The 13,829-nt window shown below is 39.0% G+C and overlaps 1 protein-coding gene across 1 annotated transcript in view; it reads left to right on the top strand.

Moving 5' to 3' along the window:
• myo6a (myosin VIa) overlaps positions 1–7,271 on the top strand; it is a 52,972-nt gene extending 45,701 nt beyond the window's left edge. The window contains exons 33-37 of the mRNA XM_030770354.1: positions 23–126; positions 1,443–1,574; positions 2,544–2,570; positions 4,371–4,589; positions 4,837–7,271. Of these exons, the coding sequence (XP_030626214.1) occupies positions 23–126; positions 1,443–1,574; positions 2,544–2,570; positions 4,371–4,589; positions 4,837–5,033 (679 nt within the window). The 3' untranslated portion in view covers positions 5,034–7,271. The remainder of the gene's footprint in view (positions 1–22; positions 127–1,442; positions 1,575–2,543; positions 2,571–4,370; positions 4,590–4,836) is intronic.
• Positions 7,272–13,829: the final 6,558 nt, after the last annotated feature.

Below are 13,829 nucleotides of genomic sequence, written 5' to 3'. Positions count from 1 at the left end.
TGTGTATTTTGTATGACTGCAGGGGCCCGCAGGTGCAAGCAAGCAAAGCTGCCGCTGGTACCAAGAAGCATGATCTCAGCAAGTGGAAGTATGCAGAGCTGCGGGATGCCATAAACACGTCCTGTGGTAAGAGCATATCTGTAGTCTTATTAACACCTCTCTCCCTCTCTAACTCTCTGTCTCTCTCTCTCTCTCTCTCGATCTGTCTGTCTTGCTCTCTCTCTCTCTGTCTGTCTTGCTCTCTCTCTCTCTCGATCTGTCTGTCTTGCTCTCTCTCTCTCATTCTCTCTGACTTGCTTTCCCTTTCTCTCTCTCCTTTCTCCCTGTCTCTCCCTCTCTCTCTCTCTCTCTCTCTGTTTTGCACTCATTAAAGTGTATCTGTATGTATGGACATCTCAGTGGACCTTTCATGTAATGAGCTTTGTCCTAAACACACCACTTTGGCATAATCAGCTTTGATATATTCAGTTTGCATTTTCCTCTGCCCATCTATTTATTCATGCTATTCTCAGAACAGAATTTGATTATTTTATTTTGTCTGAAATTGAAAAACAGTGCTGGAGAGATTGTCGGGGCCCTGTGAAATAGACATGTGGGGTTTTTTTGGGTTTGTGTGTGTGTGTGTCATTTGGCAATATCAGGGATGCGGAGAGGCTCATTATGAGCCAGGCCTCAGAAGCCTGGCCTCTCTGCTTGAGTTATTTGTTCAAATGGGAAGCAGTGCCAAATAGAGGAGGGATTGGAGGCTCTGTGTGGAATGAGAAAAATAACCCTGCTAGCTGTCAGTCACTACAGTTAGAAATAGATGGGAAAAGCATGATCACTCTTTCACCCGTGAGATCCATAGCCTCCTTGGAATATCAATGGGATTAGTGTTTTTTTTATTGTGCCAGAAGTATGTGGAGTGAAAATATGCTGAAAAATGTTTATCTTTATATCTCTTTTTCTCTCTGCCCTTCTCTGTCTCTCATTCTGTATCTCTCGCTCTCTCTGCCTCTTACTTTCACACAGTCTCACTCTGCTGTTTTGTTTTTCTGATGTGATGTTATGGGAAAATGGAGAGTTAAAAAGAAGAGGTGGTGAGAAAATTGTTCATGTGTGAAAAGTTACTTCACCATAACATGTTTTTTTTTCTGTAACCAGAACAAAACATGTACAGGTAACCGGTCAGACAGGCAGAATGTCCCCCACACTTTCATTTAACACTCCCTTAAAGGGGTGCACTCTCTTTTTGTCTCTTCAAATGAACATAAAATTACGCCGTAAGAAAACGCAGAAAACAGGTGGCCACTAGCAGGCTCCTTTTTCTTTCCTTCTTTCTGTCTTTCTCTTTGTCCCCTCTCTCTGGTGCCCTGCCGTTCTCTCTGGAGCTCTGACCTTTCCTTGGTCGAGAAAACCTCAGTTTCCTGTTTGTTTAATCCCTCTCTACCTTTGCATTGCAGACATTGAACTGCTAGCCGCCTGTAGAGAGGAGTTCCATCGTCGCCTGAAGGTCTACCACGCCTGGAAGTCGAGGAACAAAAAACGCAACACCGAGTCCGAGCAAAGGGCTCCCAAATCTGTCACAGATTACGGTAAGAACCGCTGTGGATGCGTTCGTCAAGGGCATCCAGGACGCAAACCCCGCCAAGACCCTGTCGCATAAGATTAGGTTCTCTTTGTCCCAGCATGCCTGCTGCTGCTACGGGAACAAGAGGAAATCTGTCTTTAGCCTCAGAGCCTTTAAAGCTGTTCCCCACCTGTAGGCTCTGTACAGTTGCTCCACTACTGATGTGGAGTGGCTTTCTTTCCTCCTGCTCTGATATTTTATCACAACCCTCCATATAGCCACACACGCACTCACAAACTCGTTCGTTATCTCAGTGGCGCCTCGGTGTATTTCCATCTCTTACACTTAGAGTTGTCATGGTGACAAAGAGCTTTTGTAGAACAAAGAGTGTCAAGGTATTCTGTGGTGTTTGTCTATTTAAAGTACCCGACATGTCTCATGCTTTGCCGTGGTGCATGTTCCACAAAAGAAATGATATGGTCTTTATATGGACATCAGCAGCTCATTCTAGAAACATTCACACCAAGCTAGAAGTGAGAACAAGGAGAAAATGGAGCTTTTCATCAGAAATTAGATTCTATTGTATAGTCATTCAGTCCAAAGCACTATGTGTGCCCTTGAATGTATCTTGTGGGTTATTGGTCTTTCTTTCTTTCTTTCTTTCTTTCTTTCTTTCTCTCTAACTCTGTCTGTCTCTCACTCTCTCTCTCTCTCTCTCTTTCTCTCTCCCTCCCCCTCCCTCCCTTGCTTTAATGGTTGATATCACCATTTTTAACAACATCCACCTATCGCCGTGGCTCACAAACATACCTGTTGTCCATTGCTGTTTTTGTTTTTGTTTTTGTTTTTGTTTTTGTTTTTGTTTTTGTTTTTGTTTTTGTTTTTGTTTTGTTAATGGCAGTGTGTGCTTTTTATTGCTCAATGTAAATTGCATGCAAGAGTGGTAATGTTTATGAAAAGGTGAAATGTATAATAGAAGCATGTTTGTTTTCAGATCATGCAACTCTTGTGAGAAACGCATGTAAGTGCCACTTGAAAACATAAAAACACTAACAGCTCTGTTGTATCCTCTCATTAACAACTGGATGTAGAGCTTCGAAAGCCATCTTTTCCCATGAATCTTTTCTGCTGCAGGGTTACAGACTGTCTGAGGTGGAACAATCAGTCCAGGTCTTTCTGGTGTTGTGAATTCGCAAATATACGCAGTCCCCCGAACCATATTCCCATATATGACTCTCTCTGTTCTCTTTGCATTATATCTCAGAGCCATGTATTCATGCAGGCAGCATCAGCTGAATTTAAAATCAATCATAAAGGACATTGTTCAGAGTAAACCCAATGCCTGTGGTTACTGATACTGGCATAAATGGAATAGCACTGAGTTATTTAGCTTTGGATGTCAGAGCACTTTGGGGCCCATTACTCAGAGTTACGTTTTTATGCAGAATTTGCTTTTAATTATGTTTATGGGAACACTGCACTGTGACGTGCTCACCTGCAGATTGAAAGAGAAGCATAATGATGGACTTCTCCACTTAAGCACAAATGCGTAGACTTCTCTGAGTCATTTGTGGTGGAGGTTTGAATATTGAGTTTTAGAGTGCATCACTTCTCCCGTCCTTCAGAGATAAATCAACCCAAATTCCCAGAATTTCTTGAGGCCAAAACGTTTCTTTGAACAAAGAACATGACAGTGCAAATTAATGTGAACACCTAAATTCTCTGGATTGATTTTCACTATGTCGGGCATTCTTTGTGCTTTGCTGATCGTGCAAACCTTAACAGGTTTCCGAGGGAGAGAGAGAGAGAGAGAGGTCTTTTGAGAAAATTCTTTTTAAACGAGCCAAAGCAGTCTTGTCTAACCAGTTAATGCCACAGCCTTTGTACCCTTTGCTGCTCTCCCAAGACATCTTGTTGCTGTTGTGCTACTAAGTGTAGCCAAGTGGATGTGGATCACGAATCCTCTCTCTTGTTTTGCTTCTCTATTTTATGCTGTCCTTTCAACTGTCCTTCAGAATGCGCTGTAATAACATTTGGGGCTGTGGTAGGGTTTGGGGAGCAAGTGAAACGGAGTGTGTACTGGCACAGCTTCAGGGTTGTTTGTGTGTATGACTTCTCCTACTGACAACCTTTACAGCAGTGTCTTTCATGTTTGGTTAATTACTGACCAGTGAGTAAGTCAATAACTAGCATTAGCCTGCAACTGAATGGAAATGGACATTATGCCATAATTGACAGTTAAGAGCCTGCTTGATTAAGCTGATACAGACTTAGACCACATTAACATCCAGAATCAAAGTGAATGAAAATCATGCTGCAGCATTTAGTATTCCATGTAAATTACCTGAAGCACTCACTCAAGCCCCTTAATTGATATATATGTTATGTGTATGTGTGTATATATGTATATTCATGTACACACATACACACATATACATATATATACAGTATATGTGTGTGTATGTTTTTCCTTTTAAGGTAGTATAAGGTTACCTAATTTTGTAACCAATGTATATAGCATCAGTGTAATGAGTATTTTATTTAGTTTTATTGAGTTTCAAATTTCAAAGATTTTCGAACAGGTATATTGATATCAGGAGTCATCACCGGTTGTTTTTCTTTGTTTTTTTTAGTTGGGAAAATGACACTGAAAAGGAAAGTGGGCTCACTATGCTTTACTGTACATGCTTAACTTTTACTCTTACTTACTTTCTTTAACCCTTTTTCCTTACTCTAGTAGTAATGGCAATTACTGTCAATGGATCTACTGCACAGACTAACATTTACTGAAACCTTCTTGACAAAATGTGTTCTAATCCAGCCCAACAGAACCCTGCTCCACCAATCCCAGCCAGGCAACATGAAATTACCACAAATCGACAACAGCGTTACTTCCGTATCCCCTTCATCCGACCTGGTGACCATTACAAAGATCCTCACAACAAGAAGAAGGGCTGGTGGTATGCCCACTTTGACGGGCCCTGGATCGCTAGACAAATGGAGTTGCATCCAGACAAACATCCCATTCTGTTGGTAGCAGGTCAGTGTGACGGAGGTTCCTGGCTTGAGGAAACTCACATTTGTTGGACCCAGTTTTAACTTGCTTTAGAAAATATTTCTGAAACAGTATTCGCACAAATGTTTTTGTCATCAAATGGTCAAATATTTATATACGATTTTTATTTTAGCAGCGTGTCCCTATAGATTCTTGCATTTCTTTTTTTTTTTTTTTTTCCTCTGTCACAAACACTCAGATTGAGTTTTTCTGTGTGTATTTTTGGTTGTAGGAAAGGATGATATGGAGATGTGTGAGCTGAGCCTGGAGGAGACAGGCCTGACCCGAAAGAGGGGCGCTGAGATCCTACCCCGACAGTTTGAGGAGATTTGGGAACGTTGTGGAGGGATCCAGTACCTGAGGAAAGCCATCGAGAGTCGACAGGCGCGTCCTACTTACGCCACGGCCATGCTCCAGAACCTCAAGTAGTGCTAATATACCCATAATAATACACACACACACACACACAAATACACACACACACTCTTAGACTACATCAATTTCCACTTCAAAGGGAAGAATGCATTTCCTCAAATAGCCAGCATTCAATATTATAATATGTGTGACTGTGGGTTCTCATGTCATCACTGAACTGATTTTTATGTGTCGATTGTCATTTACGTTGTTAGTCTGGTCCGTTTTTTTTTTGTTGTTGTTGTCGTTGATGTTGTTGTTTTGTTTGGTTGGTTTTCTTCTATAATTTCTTTGTAAATTCTAATTTGCAGTGAATCATCGTTAATACTCTTCCAATAACAATGCACACATAAAGTTTCCTCAGTAAATCTACAAGTACGAGGCCTTATTCACTGTGTTTGACAGGGTAATCACTGGGGGATTGTCTCAATGCTGCCTCTTTATTCAATAATTTTAGGATATTGTTTGATAGATACGGAGTAGATAGACGAGTTTGTATAATTAAGATGTTGATTTCAAGAGGAGTGGTTCAAAATAATAAGTTCTCTGTAGTGAACAGTCATGGAATCGTGGCTCAATCTGACATTTTAATGAAGCTGAATGACTGATGAAAAAAAAAAAAAAATAGTTTAAACATTTCTGTTTGATGTGAGACGTAATGTTCTTTTGAATGAATGCTCCACTCTCTTTGGCATTATGAAATTAGATTGTTATAGTGCACTTTACACATCTGTGCATGTTCATCTCTTGGAAAACTGTTTTTTTTTTTCTTTTCCAAATCCTTTGACCTTACATAAAGCACTATCAAAATTTTTGTCAAGGATTTGTACAATTTCCCCATAATGTTGACTTTAATGTTGACTTTAACGGTAATAATACAACCACAGTAATAATGATACTTTCTTAATAGTATAAACAGTTAATGTTATTGTTGATCATTTTAATGATGTCATTTCAGTCTTGGACATTAAGCTTGCACTGATGAGCAAGGGATTTTAGATCCTTGCCAGGTTTTTTTTTTTGGAAAGTTTTGCATGACTTTGAGGAGTACAGAAAGACTCATCTCATTTTAAAGTTGAGGAGATTTAACCACACAATTTTCTGAGCAGCTTCATATGTTATCTAACCCCAAACCATACCTTCAGTGTCTCACACCACTACTGAATGTGTACATTTATCTCGATTCATCAATGTTCACTTTACACTAATCAAACAGTGTTGTAATATTGGAGGAATAATAGTAAAGTTTATAATTTACAGCGATTCCCCTCCCCCCTAATCAAACATGTCAGTAGCTCTTGTCCTCCCTTTGGGCTCTGTATTTTATAATGATTCTACTGGCCAAAAAACGATTTTTTTACAATAATTTTATGATTGAAAACTAAAATTAGTTTACAAAATACTTTTTCTTTTTTCATTAAATCAAGGATGAATGACCCGATGGTCAATTCAAATTATGCAACATATTAACTGTGCATATGTGAACTGAGGATGTTGTTCTGCGAGAATTAATGTGTAGGCAAGTGAGTGAGTTACAATTGCCATGGAAACAGTTCTTTGTGCAATGGTCTTCAAAGTTTGTGTTTGTGAGCCAAGTTATGACGAACGTTAATTACATATAAGATTCTTCCCATCCATCTCTCTCCTTCCGTACACATACAGCACATATATGATATTTTATATGAAGTTGGAATAAAGAGTAATATTTCTACTGCAGTGTACAAAATATATTTTCATGATGAATAGGTTTGGGCTATTTCATTCATTTCCTGTAATATTACAAAAGTACTTGATGTCTTCTGTAAACACACTCTCTAACACAAAATTAAGCTAAAAAGAGAGGGAACAGAACTATTTGTAGTTGGGCTGTACATATGAGACAGTCTCTCTTAAGACTGGAAGCGCTTCCCTCCCTTCAGGTTATTTGTGAGAATGAGGTTTGTAACACATGCCTGAACACATAGGAAAGAAAAAGCATTGTTGTTGTGTGGTCACATAACACGAATGTTCTGTTCAGCTGCTGTCGGAGACATCTCATCAATTCTGAGTGAAGTATCTATTTATGACTTGAAGCCCCTGGGTGAATACTACTGTCGGCCTCTTGGTAGATCCTGTTATGCACTGTAACTGAATGACTTTGCTCTTGTATGTCCACATGCATTACAATCATTCCTCAGATTCAGCCTTTCTTTTTCCACACGGGTTTCTAATGCTGATTTCTAACCGATGAAATAAATGCATTCCCCCATTTCACTTAACTGTCTTCTAACTTGGCTTCTGTTGAGTGATTTTCTGTATGGTACAAAACTGTAAAAAAGGAAGGGGAAATCCAACAACGCTCCAGTCGTGGAAAACTTCAGTCCAGATGATACAAGTAATTTCATTATGCCCTCTGAGTAAAAAATAATTGAAATGTCGACATTTACATAGGAAAATACTTTAATTTTGATTCTTACTCAAGTGCAAAGTTTAGAAAAAACAAGTCATTCCCACATCTCACTACACATGCACCTTTTTCTAAATATGTTTTTCTATCTAAAATTTCACACATGAAACTTGCATCCATATTAATTGATTGTGATTTCCAATGCTGACTTCACACAGCATCAGCAAACACACTGGAAAATGCTATTAATTGAAAACAAAAAAATCTATAAACTAACTTTGACATTCCAACTTTTCAATTATCATGATCAAGTACATAACTAGCAAGAATGTCACTGTTTACTACTTAGATGTGAGAGATTTGTAATTTTTCTACAGTGTCATTTACTCCAAGCTTAAGTCTATGGATCAGGATAAAAATGTTCTGGTCATTCCAACTTCACTACCGAACAACTCTCTGAAAGTAAGGTAGCAAGACACAGGAATGTATTTACACTGTGAAGACACTGCAGACAGTTTTACAACACAGATCACACATCCCTTTCAAAAAGAAAAAACTCCAAACAATAAATACCTCATTGTGAGGAAAACATCCCTAAATCTTTTTGCCATCTGTGGAAGAAATCCAGTGTGTGACATTTCTAGACTAGTCAGTGTCCCTATGTTTGCCAATGTCATTTTGAAGTGTTGCAAATTAATGCTGCCCCATCCACATTCCCTGAGCTTGTTTTTCTTTGTCCCATTTACCTGATTATTGTTCAGGTGTTTTTGGTTTTTTTTTTTTGTAGTCTGGAACTCTGGTAATGATGATAATAATCCATCTCGCTGAGATGCAGTCTTTTAGAAGAAGTTGAGAGAGAAACAGATGTAGCCATCATTAAAATGTGCCACTTGGGGGATGAGTTTTTGCTCCCGGCTCGGTAGGAGCAACTCACAATCTTCTATCATTGTCTTTGCAGTCACTGTCTTTTGTCTTCAGAAAACAATGTGAAGTCCTGTGTTTATTCTGCAATCTCCATATCTACAAGGATGTGATACAAACAAAAGACAGATACAGGCAGAAAAAGGAATCAAAAGGCTTGAAACAATTTGTAACAAAGCTAAGACAAAAAAAGAAGGATGGCGATTTTGAAAATTCTTTTCTCTGACCGTTGTTTGACACTTTGTTCAATGTTTACTGTTAACCAGTAACTTTTTTCACGGTACTGAATAGGAATGCTTGTGTTTTTTTTCCCCCACTTAGTCCAGTTCACTATGAAATGGGATGCAGTAGTATACAAGTGCTAAGCAAGACATAGGCTCAGTGAGCACTATGCTAATCACCAAACAGTATACAATGTTAACTCTAAATCACAAACCTGAGAATCATCATGGCTCTCTTAGGGTAAAAGAAAACACAGCATGTGATTCCGCATTCAAAAGAAAGGGCTGAAATCCTTGGCTGCAATTTGCCTTGTGCACTGTGTCTGCTTTGGAAACCCCCAAAGCTCGAAACTAATTTATGCTCCAGCTATTTTCAAACAGATGGACAACCCCTTACCTCTCTTCTGTGGTGATAAAATAACCAGGGATTTTGGTTTTATGTACCTTCTTGTTATACACAACACCTTTTGACAGTATCACAATGAAGTTAAAGAAAAAAGAGAGGTAAAACAGATCTGGTCCTTACCTCTGTTAAAGCTACAACAGTATAAATCCAAGCTCTGTGATTAACTTGTCAGGCCTGGTAGAGTGGGGTTTCCTTGATTTCTGTGAAAAAAGATAAATGTATTGTTAGTAGATAACAACCAGCCACCAGAAAAAAGAGAATAAATGTAAGTAAAAATTGAATGAAGAAAAGTCAAAGGAGCAAACAAGAAAACAATGGCACAATACATTATCCCAAGGGGACAATCACATGGGGTGGAGCACGACAAGAGGATTCTGAAAAGAAGATACATTAGTAAGGAGGACTAAAGTACAAAACTGCGACATCAGTGTTGGAAAGCCCATGTGTCTGATCTGATTTGCGGTATCCTCTTTTGGAGCAGTCATTTTTTCAACATTTAATATCAGCAATGGTGTTTGAAAAACATCCATTTTTTTTTGTATTCTATAGAAAAAGGTGACTTCTTGATGTTATCAAATGTCTACAAGGCGTTTCCCTTTGTTTTTTGAACTTTACGAATCTATGTAATGTCAAGTGACCTGTAAGACATGAGCCTTAGGCATTAATGATTGCCGATCAGTGTATCCAATTTACTAGACTGGTTACCAGTTCAAAACAGCGATTTCCCACATCCTGCAGCCCTGAGGCTGAGAGTGAGTTCTGGTCAGGGCAAAGCCTGCAATCCACTGCCAAGAGCCAAAGCTGCTCCCACAACATGTAACTGGATCAGTCAATGGGATAAAGTAGACTTTTGACCTCTGATGTACTCAGGCTTTAGAGGGTTTGATGTAATTACATGGTTAAAGGTTATTCATGTGTAGGTCAATTAGAGGAGTTTTACCAAAGGAATCATGTCTCTGTCTTACGTCCAAGAAAGGATACCATTACATGGGCTTTACCATCAAACGCTTGGCACTTAGTAACACTGGATAGAGAAAAAGTGTGTTCTAAATGTTTTAGTAACTGAGGTGAAAGAGATGACAATTCAGTGATAGCCCCACAAATATTGTTAGGGTAAGTCATGACATTTGTCGGAAGTCAAATAATGCGTGAACATTATTTGATATCAGGTTTATGAAGGCAATATTGCTCTTACTTTACCCCAAGACAGAGATGTGAAAAATGGATTGCTAAGAAAAACTTTTGATCCTTGAGTTTGAGTGAAAAACTTTGATGAATCTCTGTGAGCAGGGAGTTTAAGTTAAGGACGCTTCAAAATTTTCAGACATTGCTTTTAACCAGTATCATTGTTCTTGCATGTTACAGAAAAGTGGATTTGTCTATAACAAAGAAGAAACAGTCAGTGTACTCAGTACAAAGTACATCAAATGTGGAAATGGAAAAAAAAAAAAAAAAATCAACATAACGAAATTTTACAAAAAAGGCCTGCTTACACTAAGGTCACAGTGTCTCTGGTCCGTACATATTTCCTGTACATAGATATCAAGAGAGCAATCACAGCATAAAGAAGGGTGAAAGACCCCACAAGGCAGACTATGAAAAGAAAGGGGTCTACTGGCAGCGAAACCATCTCAGTGCATCGCTCCCCCTTTAAATGCCAGTATTTACCTATAGGACATCTAAAAGGGGTAAAAAAGATGGTTAGAGCATCAACTCATGCAATAACAGTTACGTTTGTGGATTCAGTTCTCAGTATAACAATATGGAAAAGACAATTTCGTCTTAACAATTAAAAAAAACCCACCAACTGTTACCAAGAGTATATAAGTAAAGAAAGTACACAACATTTATTTAGTTAACCTGCTTAATAGAGGTTACAGTGCGAAAGCCTGTGGGGAGGAGGTGTCTGTGCTCGTGTCATGAAGTGTGGTGAGGTACCTGCATGCAGCCCCATATCCTGGGACAATCTCACACTGCCCACCATTGAGGCAGAAGTCTGGCTGGACACTGCAGATGCTCTGGCAGGGCCGTCCATCAACAGTGATGTAGCCAGGGTCACAAACACACACTGCTTCCTTAGTCCAGTGGTTCACCGCACAGTGAGAGAACTCATTGCAGGCCAAAAATTTGCAAGGGTCAGCCTGATCAGCTGGAAGGATGGTAAATTGGTTTACATTAGTATTAATGAACCACCTCCTGTGGATTAACTTCAGTCTCTTTTCCCTTACCATATTTATTCGTCTAGGAATTATTGAAAATCAGCCAATTTAGTCATTTTAATGAGGACCCTAGGTCCCTGACTGCGGTGAATTCAGGGGGAAAGCTTAAGTACATCCTGAGATCATCGACTAATACATAATGCTCTATGCATCCCAGTGTGGTGATCCTTACCCGGCTCCACATCAAGAGAATGAGCGTCTATCTTTATGTCAAGGCGCTGGGCTGCAGCACTGCAGAAATCCTCCAGGACATAATGGACAGCCTGAGTGATATTGTATGGCACGGACTTGGCAAATTTCATTTTGCTGTTGACAACTACACTGCCATTCCTGAAGTTGAGAATCTCCAACTGTTTGAATCCAGTCAGATTGGACTGCAGGTATGGGACCAGCTGAAGATGCAGAAGAGAGAGAAGATGCATTGAGTGATTGATAGAGTGAAACTTTAGTAAGACATTCTATAAAATGGTTGATGTGACTGTGTCAAAAACTTGTCATAAGCAGCACAGCCTCTGACAGTTTGTGTCAGCAGCCACAATCAAACGGCATTTGACATGAACCATAACACTGTAAAAACTTCATAACCAAGCAGGTAGGGTTTCACTGTGGCACATTTTTTCTGTTACATACTCTCTCGTGTTCATGTCATTTCAGCTCTATCCTTACCAAAGAAACAGTAGAAAAACAGAAGTTTGTGCTCCTTACTACATAAAGTTTGAGACTAAAAAACTACCACAAGGAGGACAGAATACAGTTTTGACTAAAATGGGCACTCAAATCAAAGATTCAGCAGTCTTACTATCTTTTGATATGACACATATTTTTAGCTTAGGAGCTAAATATACCATTTTCGAGTATTAAATACACTCCAGTGCTGCATTTAGTGTGTTAGTGTTATGGAGGGAAAATAAGTTTGTTGTATCTTTTCCCACCCTGATGCACACAAGAAACAAGTGGGCCTGGAGAAATCTTTCTGAGTCAGCGAGTAATGAGCATATATAGAGGCCTCATTGACAGTCAGTGGATAGACTTTGAGAGTTTAGCTCTGATGTAAGAGAGAGCTTTGATGTAGGAGTTATTGCCCTGGTGTAGCCTTCCTTGTCTGCCAGCATCCTCGGAATTCAGAATTTTAAATTAAGGTACTTTTTTTTTCTAACAGCTGTTTTTTGTTCAGATGATTCATGGAACTGTTTAGCGCAATAACTGTAATACATTAACACAAACGAGCTGTCATATTCTAATATTATACCATGACATTTCAAAATGGCAAACAAACACACAAACAAATAAAGAAATAAATAATAAAACAGCAACACTATTGCATCCTGTGCCAAATCTATCAAACAAGCAAATGATACCTCTAACCGTATACGGTGAATCTTATGACAATCCATTTTTACTAATTTATTTTACCGCTCTAAACAAAGGGTATGATGCATGATGACATTAAAAAAGATCTGAAATTTGATGAATATTAAACAGTATATTATGTCTCCTGTCTTAGTGGAGCTCAGACTCTAAATCTCTAAATGTTGTCTAAAATTATATTCAGTACAGGAACAACAAAAATCATCTTTGTTTAACTTATTACTTAAGTTCATAATGTGCTGATGACAGCGATGGAGAAACACTCACCATTTCACGGAATCTGTTTTCCAGAGATCTGTATTCAGTGGAGCTCTTGTTGAATAAGTCGTCTGAAAACATCATGTTAGTGACCCGTAAGCTAAAGAACACTACTAGTTCTTTGCCTTTGCTGGCTGTGGTCATTGAGGGAGTCGTCAAATATTTCAGTGGTGGCGAAGCTGTGGTCTCAAAACGATGCTCTTCATTGGCAAAAGGGTACCCAGTTCCATAGCCCAACAAATCAATTGTTTCTGTACTAACAACATCCATTTGATCTAACTCTGCAGCAAGATCTTGCACATCAATGAGTGTATCATCTGCAGACTCAGTCACACTGACCATCTCTTCTTCTTCTTGTTCTTCTTCTATTTCATCCTCCTCGGGTTCGGTCTCCTCCATTTCTGTTTTTTCCTGAGTAGTGCTGTGAATGGGCTCATTTGTAGCCATGGGTGTATCTGTTAAAGCCACTTCAAAGAGTCCTACATCTATTGATGGTGGTGTTGGAGGGCTCTCTGCAGTGGGTCTTGCAGGAGTAGTCGTCTCCTCAGGGACAGAGGCAATCTCCTCCTCTACTTCCTCGGGATCAGTCTTAGTGACCTCTGATGGATGAGAGTCATTGTCAGAGGAGCATTGGGGAAAATGTGTATTGTAAAAAATAAATAAATAAGTAGGACAGTTCCAAGCAGTAAAAAGCAAATGCTAGGCATTCAAAAACCTGTGGAGGAAATTGTAAACATTTTCCGGTAGCATCAACTCTACAAGAGGTTAGAGAAAATGAACAAGATGATGGTTGTTCAAAGTCGTAGTTATTCCCTCTGATTTTACTTACTCTAAATATGACCCACTAAAATAGTGCAGTCATGAAGAATAATGTATATCTCAAATTTCTACAGCAAAGGGGAAAACCATTTGCTGTTAGACAGGATAAAATATAACTTCAGCTGTCTCAGCAATATCAGTGTTGTGATTAATCAGCTGTCAGATTACTTGTGTTTACTGCCTGTGAAACCATAAACAAGACAGAACATTTAT

The sequence above is a fragment of the Chanos chanos genome, chromosome 4, assembly GCF_902362185.1.
Source record: "Chanos chanos chromosome 4, fChaCha1.1, whole genome shotgun sequence".
NCBI lineage: Eukaryota > Metazoa > Chordata > Actinopteri > Gonorynchiformes > Chanidae > Chanos > Chanos chanos.
The sequence above is the reverse complement of the archived record's forward strand: the minus strand, read 5'-3'. Positions and strand labels throughout refer to the sequence as shown.